We start from the raw sequence: 21,490 nt of genomic DNA, 5'->3' as shown, positions 1-21,490 counted from the left end.
TGGCTCCCTAAATACCATGAGGAGAGTCTCAAATGCCATAACAAGTGAGATTGAGTTGATCCTAAGAAGAACAGGGAATTAGCTTTTGAAAACCAGTCTTTTTTTAAAAAATTTTTCTAATGTTTATTTTTGAGAGAGAGACACACACACACACACACACAGAGACAGAGAGAGACAGAATATGAGTGGGGGAGGGGCAGAGAGCAAGGGAGACACAGCATCTGAAGCAGGCTCTGAACTGTTAGCACAGAGCCTGATGTGGGGCTTGAACTCACAAACCACGAGATCATGACCTGAGCTTAAGTTGGACGCTCAACCGATTGAGCCACCCGGGCGCCCCTGAAAGCCAGTTTAAAATAAATGAATGTGTCTACCACCGAGCACGCCGTCTCCCCACGCCTTCTCATTCCCTTCGTCCCCCAGGCCAGCTTCTCCCTACTGTCCGCGCTGCCTTGTGGGAAATTACCCAGAGCTCCTTAGCCTCTGCCTGTCAGGACAATTTAAGCTCCTCTCCGTACAAGTTATGTTACTGTCCATTTTCCAACACTAAAGTTAGGGCAGTTTCCGCCTGATGTTTTCTTGTAGTGTTGCCTTTTGTTTAGCGTGTTGCTGGAACACCATTTCCAATAAAGCCTTGCTGTGAAGGGGAACACATATTCTGTCTTCCTCTCTCACTGTTACTCACAAAAACCCTAGCTTTACTCTTCCGCCTCCTCACAGGCAGAGGGTGGGCACAATGTTGTTTGACAGTCTTCTGCTCGAAGTCAGCTTTCTGAAACATGTGTGAAGTGTGGTCTTCCACCTGCCACATGGTGTCGTCTTCATCACCTGAGGGGCTCAGATCGGGCATTCCCTTCCTAGGGACGGGTCAAGACACCTGACTGATTCCTGCTTCGTCGCATCCGCCTTTGGCCATAATGCCAGGAGCAGGGACTAAGCCTTGGGAAGGCGCTCTCTGCCGGCTCAAAGAGGGTGCAAACAGGGAGCAGATGAGCCTCAGCAGGACACCTGCTAAGGCCAGGCTCCCAGTCGGCGGGCTCTCGCTCGAGGGGAGCACTGACCCTGCCGACCGCAGATGTAGTAGCCTTACCACAGCGGTGAGACCCGCAATGAGTGAAATAAACTCTTTGCCCTTCAAAACAAAAGAGCAGGCAGAGCGTAAGGAGGATGGCACCATCTCAGAGACCATAAGCATCCTGCTGTGGGAGCCTAGGAGCTTAATCAAAGCACCTACAGGTCTTGGGATCTGACTGGCTTTTCCAGATTTCATCCCTTGGTTGGAGACGCAAAAAGGGCTGCAGGGCCTGAGATGTTTAAAGCATGAATGGAAAATTTCTAGCCTTCTCTTCCGCTACCACCCCCCATGCATTGCCCCAGCCCAGTCTGAACACCACGAGGTATTTTAAAATAATTTCTACTTTGATGAATTGCTGGGGAGTCCACAATTGCTCATAATCAAAGGGAGAAAAATGCAGATGAGATCCGGCCGAGAACTATCACCACCAAACGTTCATTTCACTGCACAGTGCCAAAAAGAATTAAAACAACATTAAACTCACAGCAATCATGTTTAAGCCCTCGTTTCCAAGTGCCAAATTGCACCACTCTGGATCATACAGATGTTCGTTAATTATGCTAATTTTTATTAAACTATTAAAATGGAGAGAGTACTGGCTCAGCCAGGCAGACCCCGGCTCTGAATGAACTCTGCTCTTGTCTAGAGGTGCTAATTTACTGCATTTTTATGAAGTTGCTGATCCTTGGATTTTAGTTTTGAGATGGGAGAGAGAACTGAATTCTTGGGATCAACGTTTTCAATGAAGTTTGACTTCTTGTGCCCAGATGTTTTGAAAAACCAGAAAAAGTGCTGAGATGCTCCCGGGAGACCTAAAATCCTCAACGCGGAAGTGTTTCTACCTCCAAGGTGGGGATATGTGGCCATGATGTTAAGGAATCAGAACTGTACAGGCTCCTCAGTCCTTAACTCTATATACATCATGTATGGTAGAGCTAAGAGGTTAATTACACAAAATTGTTAACTGAAGATGCTTTAGATAAGAATATAAAAAGCTGTTTTTTTTTTTTTTAAAGAGGAAACAAGCCCTTAACATAGGCACTTGCTTGTCGTCACAAAGTCTTTTTAGAAGCTTTTCACTCAAAAATAGTACGACGTGGGGTTTGTTCTCATCGTTATTATCTCGAGGCTTGATTAAATACCCGTTTCCCTCAACACCAACCCTGTCCCACCTCCTTGAACTCCCCAAATGAAGGGATCTTAAAAGTAAAGGTTGGTTATTTGGACTCCCTTATCTGGCTGGACAAGCTATTGGCCTAGACGAGCAGAACATTGAGTGAACTTGAAATAGACACGGCGCTCACCATCAGCAACAATCAGAAGTGTTTATGGGGGATTGCACACTGCCATAGAAGGATTTATGCTGCTAATCTCCATCAACAAGGAAAAAAAACCCAACCCTACCAAACCTGCCCTAAAAAGAACAGCAAATTCTATAAACAAAAAGCAGTATGGCCACCAACCACGGGCATGTTGCACAGCTTGACTCTGCCTCCAGTGGTTTCCTATTGCTGTTTATGGTTTCAAGACTATCATGGACCTCCTCAGCGCTCCTCCTGTCACAGGGCCCTGAGTCCCTGTGTGGTGCTGCAAATACCCTGTCAGTAGGTGTCAGGGGATATCAGGGGGAAAACCAGCAGGCGCCTATCATAAGCCTTAAAAGAGATTAAATACCCCTACTCCATGATTGCTACATTTTAATTTCTCTCCTCCCTGCTGGTTCCTATTTGTATAAGCTCTTCCATGGCTCCCCTGGAGTAGCACAGACATGACCTGGAATGACCATCCTGTCTTGGGATAAGAATTCAATTTCTAGGCTCAGTGAATCCTAGGCTGTTCCAACAAAAGGAAAGCACCACCCTCGAGGGCACAGATTCTTAAAACGGAGTCTGCGAACCCCTGGCCTGTCCACGGATGGACACGAAGGGATCTTTGAGTTCCTTGAAATTGGTGTAAAATTGTGTGTGCACGTGTACATGTGTCTTGTCCCTGGGGTGAGGTCCAGAACTTCTGTCAGATGCTCGAAGGGTTTGTGAACCCTCTACAGTTTATGAACCAGTGCTCTTGGGGGAAAATACAATGATCTCTCTGGCCTGGATCCGCACTTTGGCCCAGTGTGGCCATCTCCGTCCACCCTCTCCCCAGCCTCCTCGTTTAAAAACACAGCGAAAGGAAATCAGGAATCCTTGTTCCTGCCATGCTGGCTTTCCTAGGCTTCAGCCTTCCAGCTGCAGAAGAGTCTGCTCCTTCTTCTAAGGCTGACCAGGCTTGCTCATTCCTTCTAAGGCACCGTCTTTCTCTCTCTTTTTTATTATTGACATATACTTGATGTACAATGTTATATTACTTTCAGGTGTACCACTAAGGCCCCATCCCTTTAACTGTGACTTAAAAGTTGTGCTGTCTTCTCATGGCTCTTGTTCAAAGCCACATGATGGCTTTGGGAACAAGCCGCTTGACACTGTCTACCCTGAGAATGCTCCTAACAGAGATGTTCTCGGTTCACCCTGAGTTGGGCTTCGATAAGCCTCCGTGGAACAAGATTCCCGGAAAATGTCTCACATTTTGTTCTTTTAACCATCAAAGTTCACTGTATCAGCGCTTGTAAATAAGACGATTCCTCTTCAAGAGGACAATCAGTCAGCTCCTGACATGAGAGATCGATAGGTGCCTGATATATGTATGGGAAGGGCCAATGAATCACAGAATTATTGGTTTATGATTGCTTATTTCTTTTATCAGTGGTTCTGCATCTGACATCATCATAAGTAAAGATGGGAAATTCGAATTCCTAAGCAGAGTAGATTGTAATATCCCATGGTCAGCCAAAAACATCGTATTTTTACTCTTGGGTTGGCCCTCAGTTTCTCTACTCCTTAAATCCAGCTTTGGAAATTTAATGCTTTCTGAGGATGTCATAAATTATTAAATAAATTGAGGGCTCTAACTCAGCGCCCTTCCAACTGCTGAGGAGAGCAAGGAGGGGGACAGGGATCGTTCACCAAAGACAAGCAGGTGCCTGCTTTGCAGCATAAGAGGTTTTGTGGAGACATTTTGCAGAAGGAAAAAGGAAGTGGTCAGCTGGGTGGACGGTGGATTCGTGATGTTGGAAGCTGTCAGAGGACTGACTGGAGCGCTCAGCGCTCCGCTGAAACCTTGGGTAGCTTGGCTGCCTCCCTGGGCTGTTTCAAACCATGGTTTAAGTTCTTGGCAGTCACTTTCTCTTTTTTCCATTATTCAGGGTTTTGGTCTATAAATCGGAATAAGAATGAATTGTTAAATTTGTCTCACTTGAACCAGTTTTATTTATTATTACATTTCAGGGAACTTGCTAACCTGGAGGTTGATGGGCCTGGACTGGGGAGGAGGGAAAGGTATGTGACAGTGTGAGAAAGGGGGCCCGGAAAGGCTGGGTGGTCAGCAACAGCAGGTGGGGGGGGGGGGCGCATGGTGACAACTGTACAGCTAAGAGTTGGTGTTCTGGGGAGGACTGTGTCAGCTAGATGGAGGGTCCGAGAGCCCTGGAAGGCAAAGGGGGAAATTCGGCCTCAAGTCTGGAGCTCATGTCCTAAAACTGGGTGTGAGTGGATAATGATCACGTCGAGGCCAGGCTGGTATGCAGGACCCGCGCACAGACCGGACATTGTTGGTGATGACGGTGTGTGCAAAACACAGACTGTGCACGGCAGAAAAAACGTAAGCCGTGAAGGAAAGAGGGAAGGCGGGAAGAGAAATGAGAGGAAGACACACACGACTTGAACTTTGCCTGAAAGAGAGAGGAAGGATAAAGGAAGGTAAACACTCCGCAGATGGGAGCAAACAAGGCGCCAAGTGCAGAATTCAGGAACAATAGAGACGGCAGCATTTCGGCGCTGATAGAATTGTGATACCATGTGAGACCGGCGTATTAATATGTATTCCATAAACTGTGCGGCTCGCAGCTCTGCACCGCTCTGTTTTGCTCTGACCGCAGTACCAGCCTCAGGCACCACAACACAATTTGGAAACAATGTGACGGAAATGTTTAATCTGCTCGGCCCATCTGTGCTGCGTATTTCTCCAGATCTCCCTGAGAGAGGCGCCTTGAATCTCCACATTGCCTTTAATATTCTCCTAAATCACCTCCCCACTGCACTTCAAGGGCCATTGCTACAATATCACAGGTTCATCTAAAGTGCAATGGGGAGGGGGGGGCGGGGGGAGAGGCTCAGGCCAGGATATTTTTTATTTTAAAATAATTTCCAGAGATCGTCTTTTCTGCTTCCTAAAAAAAAAAAAAAAAAAAAAAAAAAAAAAGAAGAAGAAGAAGAAACGTTATTCTACGATTGCCGTAAGGTTATTGAGGTTGTTTGGTACAAAACAGGGTAGGATAGAGTGGAATCATTCTCCAAAGAATTATTTTTATTAATCTCGATTCCCTCAATTGGACTTGGAAGGGGGGCGAGCAGATGCTTGTTTTCTCTTATCTCTTTTTCTCGCACCTTGCGAGGGTGATGTGCTCATTTGGGGCTGGTGCCTTCTCTGCTTTATGCTTAACTCTGCCCTGCTCCACACAAAGCCATCTTGTTCAGGATAGGATGCTCTCGGTCCCTGGTCAACTAAATGCCCTCACCAGAAAGGGACGCTGTCTGTATTATTAATTTCAGCTTAAAACCTTAGATTTTCTCTCTTAAAGTACAGATGTTGAGCATCAGATTTCTGCCTTTCCCCCACTTGATTCTGCCAGATTCAGTGACTTGGGCGAGGATGTAGGAAGCTGGGGTAGGTTTCGGAGAAAGAGGGGATGATAAGTCACCATGTTCCAGACCTTAGACGAATGAAAGAGAGTTGCACATCACCAAGAAAATTAGGATTCCTTTTGCTTTGTGAATTAAAGAAATGAATAATTTAATCCTCAAGATTGTTCCGGCGAGGGAAAGGCAACGTCCCAGTTGCGGAGCCCTACAGCCTGTCGGTGTGTTACATCATCTGCACACATAGGCGTTTCCATGACAACCGCTTATAGCTTCATTTCCTGGATCCCTCTAGGGGGTGTCACAGCCAGATCCACCTGCTTTTCACCCTACCCTCGGTGGGGTCATGGTAAGGTCGCCAGAATAAATGAACGCGGGTACTAATGATCTGTTTACTGCTGTTTATGCTCTGTGTGTGTCAGGGGCACGCACATTTAGAGAGCTCATTATGGTTGCAATTAGAATGCACCATCGCTAGATATTTAACTCCTTTTTCTTTTAAATTAGCATTTTAATAACATTCTTTGAGCAGAGAAACAAAATGACCATTTTTCACGGACAAACTTCTAGCTGTAGGTGCAACTTTAATGGCAAAGTTGTGAAGGGGAAAGAAGGGAGGGGAAAAAAAAAAGGCCATTTTTACTACTTTCACCCTCCTCCTTACCAAAAGGATATTTTTATTTGCTTTCTAACACACTCAATTTCCTAAATTTGTTTTGAATCCAATTATTTTGGGTGGTTGAAAGTACCGCACTCTTGTTGGACGGAAATTAGCAGCGATTGAAATTAACTTTCTATGTGACCTGTGAAAGGGGCTAAAATAATTACAAGTGTGTATAAGAAACACTCTCTCCAAAAGACCTTTGCTGTAGGATCAGGCTGTGATCCGAGGATACCATTATTGGAATATCTTTACACAGCAATTGCAAGGGCTATTTTCTTTAAAAAGGTGATTGCAACGATTATTTCTGTTTTAAAATTCTTAGTATTGTCTTATAGAGGATAAATGATGACAAAAACTTGTCATTAGACGGAGGATAAATAAGCAGCAGAGGATAAATGAAAATAACAGCACGGCATCATTTGCCCTTTAAAAATGGTGAGGTCTTGAAGCACCAAAAAGCAAGAGCGAGAGAGAACAGGAAAGATACAACGCAGAGACCTTGCCCGGCTCAGAATGTTCCATAAGGCACTGCGTTTTAGGAATTGGCCAGCACCTTTGCTAGGTGTTTACGGATGCTCTGTTTGTGGAAAGTACAGTGAAAAATAACAATTTGAATGTTTCGATTATCTTTCCCAGTCCGTTCCATTTTCGTTATTTATTTCCTATAAATCGGGACCTTGCTGAACATAATTCTACAGACAAGGAGGTGGATGGGACAGCCAATGTGAACGAGGAGATAGATGGTGGGTGCGTGTAAGATAGATGCTATGCGTTTATGAAAAGGAGCAGTATGTCTGCATGTGAACATTCACAAAGTAGAGCAAGCAAGCGTGTAAACTATAATGGGTATTTATAGGTGGGAAAAAAGGTGCAAGGAAGATTGTATGGGAACAAGCATACCGAGTCTGAAAAGGGGGTTGCTTTTTTCCTACCCTCTTGGAATCCACGTCCAAGTTCTGCTAAGATGTCCCATGCTTGCTGCGGCTCCAGTGAAAACTCAAGCCTTTCCATGACAACAGACGGGGGGCTCTCACAGCCAGAAGACTCAGGAGGTCAATAGTTGAAACGCAAGAGTTAGAAAGCGAGATCTTTATCGACATCAAAACAATCCCACTAAAAAACCCCAGAACGATAGGAGGAAAATATTTAAAGACACAGCAGGAAAAAAAAAAAAGAGCCTTTATAAAAATGCAGGTTTAAAAATGTTTATGCTGTTGTATCAGCCTAGTTGCACCTTAGAATCTGCCATTTCATAAATAAAATACGGATGGCATAGACTATAATTTGGTGATAGCTACCCCAGGACATATCTAGATGCACTTCTGTTATTTTAATTAAATACTGCATTATGGTTTGTGACAACTACATAGCTACAGCGTAAATGAATTCGGAATTAAAGTGTTACTTAGGCATCCAGTAATTTTTGTTTCATTCCTCAGTTTTACAAAGCAAATAGCTATAAAATCAAGATGTTTGTTCATTTACAGATGGAGCAGGATGGTTGTTGCTGGGTTTTTTTTTTCCCCCCTCCTTAATCCTCATGCACAGAAAGAAGACAGAGCTCAGAGTCTGGCTCCCAACACTCATAGCTTATGAGCCACATCACAAAGAAAAACACATCCTCTTGACTATAATGTGAAGCTGAATATTAATTGCTGGTATTATGCTTATCTTTCTAGCCGGGTTCTGTCTTTTAACAATTATTCTGATGGGCTGCAGTCTTGCACTGCCAGGAGATTTTTCTCCTTTGTTTAACAGTTAAAAACCTATTTGATTTGATTTTATTAAAAAAGAATCTTAAAGTTCACAATGTTCCTTGGAAGTTTTAGTATCTGGAACTCTTCCCAAATACAGAATATTAGTGGGAATAGTGGCAACAGAGAAACTGCCAAAGATTTTTGCTAAAAAAAAAAAATGTATATTTCTGCATCTAAATGAAAAAAAATATTTTTCATTCTGGCAATATTAATGTTTCCTTAATGAAACTGGAGAGGGCATTACAATTTGATATAATCAATTGGTTAGTTTAAATGTCACTTCACTAGCAAAATCATGAGAAAGGTTCAGAGTATTCTCATCTAACAGGCACAGAATCTTCACTCAAAATTAATATGGTACAGTAAAAGGATTTTTGCTCAAATCTGAGGATTTAATTGTATTTAATGTGTCATATGTCAAGAAGAAAGTTTTTAAATAGCAAGTTTTCTGAAACCATTGTCTATTATTTCTCGTTTGAGGATCAATATAATCTTTTTATTAGCCCTTAAATACCATACGTCTGGCAGTGTCTGCTAATTCCAGCTTTTCTCTGTTCTCACCAATTGCCCCAAGCCCCCTCCCCCGCTAACTAATCCTATAAACTGCTTGGAAGTTACTGCCCTGTATGTTTGCAATGAGGTTATAATTGGCTTTTAATATTTTGCTAGTTGGGTGGGAGAGCTGGATCCATACACTACCAAGAAATGCTGGCAGGCAGAGGTTTGGGGAGGCTGAGCTCCTTTTGAGAAAATAATTACACAGAAACAAAGCTTTTGTGACTCCTTTTAAATAGAGCATCTCACCGAAATGTCATCCAGCCTCTTTGGCAGATTAGTGAGGAGTTTATTACTAAATCTCTGTCTAATAAACGTGCAGTTGACTCTGGAGGAGCCGCTTGTTATAATACTGGCAGTGGGAAATGGAGAGAATGTCACAGTTAAAGACACAAATTTTCCCCATAATATATTCGAATGGAAACCTCTGAATCCAATACTACATGGGCATATCTAATAAATTCACAATATTTCAGTCTCAACAGCCTTCACCGGTTAGTTTTAAAGATTTATGTGGTAAAAAATTACTCAGTGATGAATATGGTTTATTCTGTGCAGTATTGGAGGTATAAGGAATTAAACTACCGTCTTTAACAGTGAATTTATTATTACCTCTGTCAAAAGACGAAGCCTTTAACAGCATTTGTTATAAATTCACTGCAAAATAAATGGCTGGAATTTTTTTGCACTGGAGCTGGTAAAGCATCGGGCGATTCTGAGCATTAACCTAACCCTGCCATGGCTTATATGGTTCTAGGTAAACATTTCTGTCTGGGCCTCATAGTTAATTATCTGATTTGGGACTTTCCACCTGACTGAAAGGTGTGTGTGTGTGTGTGTGTGTGTAGAAAGTGAAGGCTCCTGTCCAGGACAACAGTTTTAGAGTAAGGAGAGTAAAGTGGAAAATGCCAATCTTTCTTTAAAAAAACTGGTTTTACAATAAATGGCCAGAGTTTGGAGGATAGGGTTGATATGCAATTGGGGCTCTTGTTAGTAGGTTTATATGCATGCATATGCACACACACACACACACACACACACACACACACACACAGAGGCATCCTCTCCCTTTTGTCCTCTCTTGGAATGGGTGTCCCCTCATTTATAAAAATTACCTGGAAGGAATGAGGCTGCCAGGGTTTGTTCTAGACGATTGGTTCCTGTCTGGGGGAAAGGAATGGCCTCTACTGAATCTGACCGGTGTATGACCGTTGCCTTCCAGCTGACCCCAAATCCCATTCCCATCCTCCTGACTCTATAGACTCCCATTGGGGTTATTAATGAGAGAAAACACCACCATCATCATCATCTTCGTCATCACAGCACAGTGTGGACCTGCTTGTTAACATGAAATGGGGTGGTGGGGACAGGTTCTGCTTCTCTTTCGTATCATCATAAATAAGAAAAGATATTTTCCGATGGTATCCCCCTCACTCGCCCCCTTTGGTTGGGTCAGAGGTGAATAATTGCTCTTTGACAGGCATTGATCAGTTTCATCACACTGTTTGGGCAGCCTGTGCCCCAGGCCTATATTCTCCCCACTTACTACCCCTGCATTACCTCCCAAATAACCCGCCCATCCCCCCACTCAGCCAGGCTGAGGGTAATGGTGCCTGAGGAAGTCCTAAATGGACACTAGATGTCACCAAACACCTCCTTTCCCTCAGAGCCCTGAAATTTAAAAACCAAAAAAAAAAAAAAAAAAAAAAAAGAAAAAGAAAAAGAAAAAAAAAAGAAACCCAACCCTTCATTTAAAGCAATTGAAGGAATTAACTTCTCTGTTTTTATGAGGCTTGTTGTCACATTCAACTAAGCACACTTAGAAGAGCAAGTACGGCTGCATTCAGATAATTTTTACAACATACAAATCTCTTCTGGAGGAGAGGGGGTCAAGGGAGGGGAAAAGGTCTACTCTCTTTAAGTAGTCCTCTGAGGGAGTGGGTGGAGAACACGGGGCTTTAAAAACCCTATTATAACAGACATAACACAGTCCAGGTGTGCCAGGAACAGACCCACTGCATCCAGATTACAAGGAGCTGGGTTTGGAGCTGGGATCCAGCCTAATTTTAAGTAGCTTCAATCCCTCACTAGATGCTAAATGTCACTCAGGGCGACAAAGTTGGTCTATCCTCATCCTCATAAGGCCCAAAGCCTTTTGACAGCATCACGAGTGTGATGTTAAACTTAACTTTGCCTGTAAGGCTCTCTGTTTCCATGTTAATAGCACTGGCAGAGAACACAACAAAAGCGTGGTGTGGTCCATGAGAACATCTTCCCACCCCAGCTAAGCCACCATATAAATATAAACCTTCCGTGGTACCCAGCTGGTTGCTCCAAGGCCGATCGCCATGGGGTTAAGTAGTTGGGCAAATCTTTGAGGGGTCTAAGGCCAAGAACTGAGGCACAGCACATAAGCCCCAGAGATGTAGCCTACTGACTCAGTTTACCTTAAATAGAGGATCTCATTTAGGGACCTTGTCTCCTTTCTAGTCAATTGAGAAAGAGATTCTTTTTCTCTCTTTAATTTGCCCTGATCTGCTGGAGCATAGGAGGCTTAATTTTTTTTTTTTTTAGATTTTATTTTTAAGTAATCTCCACACCCAACGTGGGGCTCAAACTCACAACCCTGAGATCAAGAGTCCTTTGCTCCACTGGCTGAGCCAGCCAGGAGTCCCCAGGTGGGTTAATCTTTAAATGGGCGTTTACTGAAGTTCTCCCGCACAGCAGAACAAGCACCTTTAGTCCTTAAGAAAAAGGTTTCCCTAGTGAGAGACCTAGGAGCCAGTAAGAGTCACTTCTCTGAAAGTTGGGACTTGTGACTCATCTTATCCAAGTAGGGGCTTTGTACCTCCCTTTCTTCCACTTAAAATAAATGCCCATAGCAGTGCTGGTCCACAGAAGGGTCTTAGGGTCTGCAGATAAAAGGAACTAAGCCAGGGCACAGCGTTACTGCACGGAGGGTGATTCAGCACCTGCCCTGTCATGCCTGGTGCCCAGGCTGAATGGATTTTTGGAGTACACCTGTTGTTGAACCCCTGCCAAGTACTGATGGCCACTAACCCCCAAATCACTTTACCCCGCTGTTGATGTTTGGAATGTCAGACAGGACTGAGCAGCAGCCGGCGTGTATTTCAAACACAGCAGATGGATTTTTATATTAGCTCCTATTTCATGTTCAGGCAGAGCGACCGCCACACTAAAACCGCAGCCTCAATGCTGCCGAGTTTGCTTCTGTGAGATTAATTCTGTGAAATTAATTGGGACAAGATTGAAAAGGAAATTAAAATGCAGCTGAGTGAACAGGCCTTTCAAACACCTTTTTCCTGCTCTATTCAAACTTGAATTCTGCGGTGGTCGCAGGCATCGTGGGAAGTAATTTACGAGAGGCAGGCTCTCCGGAGCCATCGGTTACGTATGAGGAGACCTGCACAAGCGCCACAATCTGGAGCCACTGAAGAGCGCTAAACACCCCGCTGTGGCCTGAGCTGCGTCCCTGCAGCGGGTGGAAACGGAGCTCAGTTCTTGGACCAAAAAAAGCTGTTCGGAATATATCCGGGCCCAGAGAACATCCGCTGGATGCACAGATAGGCTTCGTTATTAAAATCTCCCTTCAATATATTTTAAGACCCAAATTGGAACTCGGTGGATTAAGTGGGCACGAAACTGCATGGGGCCTAGGAATGGATGGCTGTGTTAGGGGAGGTCAGCAGGGCTGCTGCCTGCGCCCCGTTGGTTACTGTTTCAGAGCTTGGATATGTGGCTCTGGCCTCTCATCCAACGAGAAGTCTGAACAATCCATCGATTTTGTCAGTGACACAATCTCTCAGACCAGGAAAGGCTATGTGGATTTCCGTGTAGGCCTCTGCACTAGATGGCTTTCTACTTCCAAGTAAGAAGCCTTTGTGCTTTTGAGTGTCTCTGTGAAGAGTTCTCGGTGGGACAGGCTACCTGGTTTTCCTCCCTCACTCCACCAATAATTTACTGAACGCCTAGTATGTACCCCGTATTGACCCCAGCAGTTTACTTTATTGTTAGCGGAAAAGAGATGAATGTAATAATAGTTGCCTTTTCCTAGATGCCAGGTACTTCTTTACACACACTCTCTAGGGCAAGCATCAGAACCCCTATGAACGGAAGTTATTCCCATTTTTACAGACGAGAAAGCTGAAGATAAGCAGGATTGAGTGACTTTGCTCAGGGTCATGTAAGTAACTCATCTGTTACTGACCAGCTTCCTTAAGAATAGGACAGGTGATGGGTATTTGGTATCTTTCTTGCCCAGCCAGTCATCGTCTCTGGAAATTTTATTTTATTCAACGTTTATTTATTTTTGGGACAGAGAGAGACAGAGCATGAACGGGGGAGGGGCAGGGAGAGAGGGAGACACAGAATTGGAAACAGGCTCCAGGCTCTGAGCCATCAGCCCAGAGCCCGACATGGGGCTCGAACTCACGGACAGCGAGATCGTGACCTGGCTGAAGTCGGACGCTTAACCGACTGCGCCACCCAGGCGCCCCTGGAAATTTTATTTTAAAAAGGACAAATAGCTCTCTTTCTGGGATCATTCTTGCCTAAAGACCCTAACAGTCTCTCCCGGCCCTAGTGTTCTAGGATTCAAGGTTGGGTCATGTTTGGGCAACTACTAACAATAGCAGATGCCCAGGAATAAAGCCCCCACCCCACCCCACTTCCTCATCCAGGGTCCACTGCCTGTTCTTAGCCTGCTCCCACCGTATTTCTTTTCTTTTTTTAATATATCTTTTTTTTTAAGTTTATTTATTTATTTTGAGAGAGAGAGAGAGAGAGAGAGAGCAAGCAGGGGAGGTGCAGAGAGGGAGGGAGAGAGAGGATCCCAAGCCGGCTCGGCGCTGCCGGCTCAGAGCCCCACGCGGGGCTCAAACTCAGGAACTGTGAGAGCATGACCTGAGTCGAGACCAAGAGTTGGATGCTTAACTTACTGAGCCACCCAGGTGCCCCAACATATTTGTTTTATCATGGAAAGAGAGAGGGGAAAGCCAGAGGCATTTATGAGGGCCCAAAACAAAAGAGCTTATAATTGAAATTTTTAAATTCGATTAATCTGAATACATAATTAAAGCTAAATGCATTTTTGTGTGGGATTTCTTTAGCAGTTTTGCGGGATCTGTCTCATCATGTTTACAACAGGAATGCTTGAGGTGGAAGGAAACTTAGAGGTCACCCAACACAACTGCCTCATTTTACAGGTGAGGAAACTGGTCGAGGCAAGCTGAGCTGCCCCAGTTGTGTCTTGTCTTATGTTTCTTGGGGGGAAATAGACTTCTCCAGGTTCCTAAACCAGCAGGCCTTTCTTCCCTTAACAAAGGTTTTTCGGTCAGAGAGAAAAGTAACATGTAGATTTCTGGATACCATTTTTCTGGACTAACCTCGACTTGAGTCAGTTCTTTTCCTCCAGGTGTGAGAGGCAGGTTGCAGAGGATAACTGATTCCAACAAATCAAGCCGGTTGGGGTTAAAGTGGAATGAATTTAGGATTCATATGAGAAAAGAAAATTGCGGAGGTTAAGAGTTATTGAAGGTCTGAATAGACAAACAGCTAATGGTAGAGGGATCTCCTTTCCTATCTGTCTGAATTGTTTCAGTTGTGCTTCTTAGAGGCAAGGGAATGGATTGGGTGGCCTTTTAAGGTTCCTTCCTGTCCAAGGACTGTTATTGAGTTAGGTGATATAATAAAGGTAAATCCAATCCGAAATGTTCCCCAAGCCAACGTTAAGTGGAATGAAGCTTTATGAGGGAAACTCCAGTTGAGTTTCTAGCTTCTCATTTCCTCCTCTGACATGCAGGGATTAACAACATGGAGAAGGGAGGCAGCTGGTGTGGCTTTTGGGGGGAGAAATGTGCTACAACAATGGTAAGGGATGAAAATAGACTTACAACCGTCCAAAAGATGGAGAAAGAAACCAGACAGAACCAGAACAGCGACGTATTCTCCCTGAATCAAACTTTGATATATTAGCTTTCCGTGAGGGAGGAGGGGGAGGGGGATTGGTTAAAAAAACAGGTAGGGGAGGCTTTCCATGTTCTTTGGTATCTCTTAAAAATACAACAGCCGTGGTAACTGCAGACAGCTCTGTACTGCAGGGAAAGTCACCCCACAGCCCCTTCTAAATGGAGGAGAGGGACCCCCAGTGAGAAGCCATTAACAAAGGCAAAAAAGACATGCAAAACAAACAAAATAATCATGACCGAGAGAGAAGGCCAGCAGACAGTCTGGCTCTGTTCTCCCCCCTCCTCCTGCTGCAGGCACCTCAGACAATGTAAACAGTTAATTTGTTCACCTGCAGGCTCTGGGCAAACAGAGGCCTGGTCACACCTGAGTGGATAACTCGATTACCCCTGTAATGCCAGCGTGGTAATGTACACAAATTCTATTACAAGGCAAACCTTGCTTTCGGGCATTTGAAATACCAATCAGGCCAATGTCCACTCCCTTCTTTGCTTCCAATTTATTCTTGGTGTATTGGAGCTGCACCAGAATGGCACCAGGATAGCACTGAATTAGGGCTCTGGAAGAAATCACTAGAAGATTGTGATCTCAGTCAGCAGGGCTTGCAGGCTCCCTACTCTTCTGCAAAAGGTTGGGGTCTGAATTTGGTCCTCGTTCTAAGGGGACCGGTTGGAAACACTCAAAGGTACGTTAAGTCAGCCCAGTCTGTTTCCTAAGGCCCTTATGGTATATTTCAAATTGAGACAAACCCTTGGCCATTGATAGAATAAAGATAAGTGGCAAACGATGAGTTAAAAATACAATGGGTTTTCAATTTGCCTTTACAGAATCCACACACTAATTAAAGAGCAAAGTGTGTCTATTCCAAAAATGTGTTTGATCGACCTCATAAAGAACTTTTTAGGAAGTTATTTCAGGGACAGAACCTATTTCCTTAGCTCACGTATATAGAATATGTATAATCTTTCTTTATAAAGATGATGCTACTGATCCCTCAAACAGTAGCCCGTGAGTTCTGAATCTTCTTCACATTAGTGATGGATCTGCGATAATCTATCCTTTTACTTTTTCCTAATTCTTTTATGATCAACAACACTATCTGTGAGAGGGTTAGTTGGGGCTAGGGGTTAGTTAACTTTATGACTGAGGAAGAGAATAAAGTTAGCTGGCCCTTGTGGGGTTGGATTCACTATCTTGGCCTTATCAACACTTGCTCACACCAGTTGAGCCAACTAGCTCTGAACTCATCATTAGTATACCGCAGTCTTCTTTATCTGTAAATGACATAAAAATGTGGTTTACGGAGCCAGAATGTTTTCAAGAGTATTAATACAGTAATAAATTATGTACATAATGATGACCTTTTAAGCACCATAAGACCCTAAAAAGAATACATTTGATTGGCATAGTTTTAGTGTCATGTCTACTTTATTGCATTTTTAAATTTGAAAATTAGTTCCTGAACCTGAATTTTCAATTAAGCTTTTCCCTAACAATTATAAATCAGTGGGAATTTATGAGTGAGGGAGACGTATAATACACACGAGAGAAATGTATGACATGGAATGATTCTGTAGTTATGGTGACTACATCATCAAGAATGAAAAAATCGACTTTTGATCCAAGCCCCACACTCTATGTCCTTACCTTGCTCAGAATGTAGATGAGGTCACCCCGTTGGAAGGATAGTTCATCTGGCTGGTCACCATGGCAATCCCATAGGCCCTGGTAATAATTGGTATAGTCCACTGATCAAAGAGAGGAGAAATCAAAGTTAAAAGGACTCTGTCTTTTTCCATAGAGTCCACATTTTTGCTGCAAATGGAAACCAGAGTTCTGATATTGCCCCTAGGAAACCTAAGATTCAGAGGGGTTGGGATGACATACAGCCAAACACTCAGCATGAGCAAAGGACTGTGGGAAAAGGAGATCATTAAGTAACATTAAATATTTACAGATCACCCTTAGTCAGATGCTATTCAACAATATGACAAATACATTCATTTATTAATAAAAGAAAATCAGGCAGGTAAGTTTTTGCTTGGTTTGTAAATAAGCAGTGCAGAGATTTCCTGCCAGATATTTTTTGATCCAGGGCCTCTAAACTAGCCAGTGCTTCTCTTCAATGTGCATTTCAAAGAATGGGATAAATCTCCGACTTTTGCCCGTTTACTGAGAGGCTGAGTCAGCCCACATGCATCTGTATCACAGTCTCCCATGTGGGTCTCTTCTGTTACACGGGAAACTTCATCCTGGGCACTTCCCACCCAGGTACTATATGAGGTAATCCCCAATAAATACGGTTACGAAGAACCCAGGCTTTAAGTGGAACCAAGGGGTGTCTCATCCATTGCAACTAAATTCTGGGTGGGCTGGCCCTTTTCCAGCATCTCATTTGTAGACCCTGAACATGTCTGCCAAGATTTATCTGCAAACCCCCAGGGGGACAGAAACCAAAGTGATCTGCATTAAAAATGAAAGCAACTGAAGACGACACACCAAGCGTTTGAAGCAGCTGGCGAGATTTACTGGGCTTCTCAGCAAGACTAGATGGCAGTGATGCCACAGGACAGCCATTGATTCTTAGCAATGAAGAATCTGTATTGATCTTCTTCTACCCGGAAAGGTTAAACACTAGAGCACAAAGTGGGAGAGGATCTGGGGATTTGAATGGCAGGAGAGCTAATGCCCACCAGACCAGGGATGATGTGGCCGCGCTACCGTTCCTTAGGATGCTATGCGTGAGCGCTGTCAGCAAGACACCCACCAAAAATGAGATTCTTATTGATGGCAGTCAGGAGTCCTGGCTTCTGATGAAAACCCAAGTGACTTTTGGGCACACTATTAACACCAGTTTCTACCTTTCCCTTCATTTGTTTTGACTCTCCCGGGAGGAAGGATAGTGCTGGTCCCTGAGGATGAGGACAGGTGGAGGAAAGCAGGTGGGTGGTGCGGGTGGGCAGAGGCCCTGGCTATGTTTGCTTCTTAAAACGCTCATTCCTCACTTACCAGCAGTTCAAACAACAAAGGCACAGGAGAACCAAATCCCTGTATGTCTAAGAACTTTAGTAGGAACCTTAAAGTGCGCAAAACTCGAGGAGGGACAGAGCTATGTAATTAAGGCTCGGATATTGCAAACAGAAGTAAAAATGTTAACCATATAGAAATCAGGCATGTTTCCCTTTACAAAGATGATTGTTTATATATGCAGTAGACGACAGAGGGCACAGCTACACTGGAAACCAGAGTTAAGAACGTGTTTGGAAGAAAAATACACTGCGAGAAAAATGCTAACTATTGGAAAGACAAGGCATGTGTTTTGGGGGATACCAGGGCATGGAATAATAGAGAAATATCAGTTCCTGAAGAATGAAAATAGTTTTCTCAGAGGATATATTAATGTATTTTTTAGTCATAATGGAGTGATTAATCACCTGAAGATTTGGACAGAATTATAAATGAAAAGTATTTTGACATCAATATTCTTCATGCATTTATATATTACAGAGAAAATGATTTTATAAGAATACATTTTTATTTTTATTAAAAAAATTTTTTAATCTTTATTTTTGAGAGAGAGAGAGAGAGACAGAGTGCAAGCAGGGGAGGAACAGAGAGGGAGACACAGAATCTGAAGCAGGTTCCAGGCTCTGAGCTGTCAGCACAGAGCCCAATGCGGGGCTTGAACTCACAGACTGCGAGATCATGACCTGAGCTGAAGTCAGACGATTAAACCGACTGAGCCACCCAGGCACTGTCCCCGACCCCAATTTTTTTTAAACTTTATTCATTTTTGAGAGACAGAGAGAGCCAGAGTGCGAGTGAGGGAGGGGCAGAGAGAAGGAGACACAGAATCGGAAGCAGGCTCCAGGCTCTGAGCTGTCAGCACAGAGCCCTTCTTGGGGCTAGAACCCACAAACCATGAGTTCATGACCTGAGCCAAAGTTGGATGCTTAACCGACTGAGCCACCCAGCTGCCCCTATAAAAATAGATTTTTAAAACACAACTTGACATTTCTGAATGGTAAGAAGGCTAACAAAGTTGTCTTGGTTTTTTGTGGCCTAGCAGATGGTCACTGTGGGGTACTGTTCCTGTGCCTGGATATGGGATAACTCTTAACATTATGAGTACTTTTTGGGTATATATGTAAACATCGATATTGGACACATAAGACACCAGGGAAGAATACCTGGAAAAAGATCTATTCTAAAAGCACATGGAAAGCAAGAAGCTAGGAGGAAAACAAAAGCCTTCCAAGAACAAATATAGAAAATGCCCCTGGTTCTTCAGAAGCTAAAGGCTAAAAGAAGATAGAGCTCAGGGATCCAGCAGATAATTTACCCAGCCCAAGAATCAGAATCGGCAGAACTAGCACCATAAAAGCACAGCTTTGAAAAATAAGCAGAATGAAGAGCTAGATATGGGGAGTTGCTCCCCAAACAGAGGTATTCTGGTACTGGGAAATCAGTGAGGAGGAACGCCTTAGCTGGACGAGACTGGGCCGTGTGTGTGCAGACATCCTGTTTGACATATGTGTGACTCACCTTTATGTGAATGTGTGCACACGACCTCACTACATTCCTTCCTTGGCATTTGACAGACACATACAGTGCACTTACAAAGTGCCGGGGACGGTGCTCGATGCTGGGAATTCCGCACTGGCCACACACAGAGTCCCTGCTCTTAGGCTGCCGTCCAGGTGGGGAGGCACGGGGACACAAAGAGTCGCACAGATATTTACTTATTTATGATTGTGATAGGCCTTCCAAGGCGAAGCTGAGGGTGCTGTGTATAATAGGGAAGCTAACCTCATGGAAGGCTTCCCAGAAGCTTTGGTTGTGTTATAAAAACCTGACCAAGAGTGGGTAGAGGTAAGGCGGAGGAGGGCTTCATTCCTGCTGCTTTGCCTCAGGAAGGCCTGGGAGGCCTGGAAGTTTGCAGGGCCAGTCCAGCTTCTCCCTAAACTTGACCAGGTCATTCTATAAATGAGGGAATGCATGAGGAGGCTTTGATGTCTTGAGATCAGTGAAGAATTGGGAGCCTGAGAGGGAGGATTTCCTCTGTGGGCTGGACCGAGGCTCCTTGAGGGTTACATTACTCTAGCAGCAGTCTGAGATCAGAAATGGTGCAGCATTCTGACCATTTAATTAATTCAAAGCATCCTCATGCTCATTTTGGGGACATTATTCCATCTAATTATTTTTTTTTCCAGTCTGTCCATTTGGAATGAAAAACAAAAGAATAAAGCTTAATGCCAGCATTTCTCAATGTCTCTCCAAAAAAACGTAACTCTGCACTAAATAAAGCCTGGTAATTCAAAAGCAAAGCACTAATATATTCAGCATAAAACAGACAGAGGACCTAAAGCAATAATGACACCACTAATAACTAAAACAGTTATAACAATTAACAACAATTACAATGATAGAGAAGCTAATGGGTATGATCACTGCATTTAAATTGCTAGCAGAGCTGAGAAGGACTTTTTCTAGAGAAAAAAAGGGGGGGGGGCAGCATCTTATTTTCTTTACTCCACCTAAGAGAAGCTAAGCTCCCAGCAAACAAAATGTCATAGGAAGAAAAGTGACGGTCTAAGTTTACAAACATATTGTGTTTTTCTCTCTTCTCTAGGTGTTTGTTGCAAAGCATTTGTCATTCCACACCAAGTTCTTTATAACCAGTAATAGTCATTTCTCCTGTAACTGAAGTCAGGTTGGTACTACTGTTGACAGACTCAGAATTTGAAAATAAACCTCTATGACGTGGAGAGTTCTAAGGTAAAAGGACCAGGATACCTTTCTGCCTCTCTTCCTCCTTAGGAAGGGCAGAACTTGACTGTGTTCCTTCCAGAGTTCAAATGTCACCTTGGGCTTTTGTTTGGGAGACACTGGGTAGCTACAGAATTCAAGCTGTGAACAAGGAAAAGAGGCTAAAGGCAGGTCAGCATGTTGTTTACATTTGCTTGATGAGCCAAAGGACTGTGCTACTGAGGCCTGGCAGTGGGTGCAAATACTCAGCAAATTATGGAAACAAGAGACAGAATGAGAAGATGGATAGAGCCCGTCCTTGCTAGACCGTGGGTAGGTGAGAAATGGGCGTAGAAGGCTAAGGCAGTGACCCACTGGAAGAGACTTGACTATTCTCTAAGCCAGGCCGGATAAGCCCACCGTGTTCATTCAGCCCACCAAAGCAGACTCAGTCTGACACCGTATTAACCATTTCAGAAGGAAAGGTATAAAAAAATCTGCCAAGTTCCACTGACGATGATCCCAGAACAGGAAGAGCAACTGAACATTGCCATTTGCTTGTTTTCATGGCCATTTAACCTTGAGTTTTGAAGTCACTCTGGTCCTTAATGTTGTAAGTAGGATCTTGAAGTGGAGAACATCCACAGATCCTGAGTTTCATCTCCTACGCTCCTTTTATTGGGCCAAAACTGTAGCTGGCTGATGATCAACTCACATTTGGCCTTGGGAAACAAGCTTCAAAAAGTAAGAGCTGCAAATACCTCTGTGGCTTCCCTCAGTTTCTTTCATGCGATCACTCCATTAGTAGATGCTAAAATGGAAAAAGTGCCTCGGAAATGGAAGCTCATGAGTGACCGCTTTTCTGCCCTGCGGAAATTACTACATAGGGGCTCCTTTTTTTGGCTGACTTTGCCCATGATTTTAGAGTGAAAACAACTGTTTCAAGATCTTTCTTGGTCAGATATTTGATGTA

At 43.8% G+C, this 21,490-nt stretch overlaps 1 protein-coding gene across 1 annotated transcript in view; it reads right to left on the bottom strand.

Annotated features, from left to right (window-relative positions):
• Positions 1-21,490, bottom strand: part of SKAP1 (src kinase associated phosphoprotein 1) — a 281,531-nt gene that overhangs the window by 6,482 nt on the left and 253,559 nt on the right. The window contains exon 11 of the mRNA XM_086687094.1: positions 16,417-16,517. Within this exon, the coding sequence (XP_086543220.1) occupies positions 16,417-16,517 (101 nt within the window). The remainder of the gene's footprint in view (positions 1-16,416; positions 16,518-21,490) is intronic.

Source organism: Puma concolor, chromosome E1 (assembly GCF_028749965.1).
Source record: "Puma concolor isolate L17-30 chromosome E1, mPumCon1.1.hap2, whole genome shotgun sequence".
In the NCBI taxonomy this organism is placed as follows: domain Eukaryota; kingdom Metazoa; phylum Chordata; class Mammalia; order Carnivora; family Felidae; genus Puma; species Puma concolor.
This window is presented reverse-complemented; position numbering and strand designations above follow the sequence as displayed.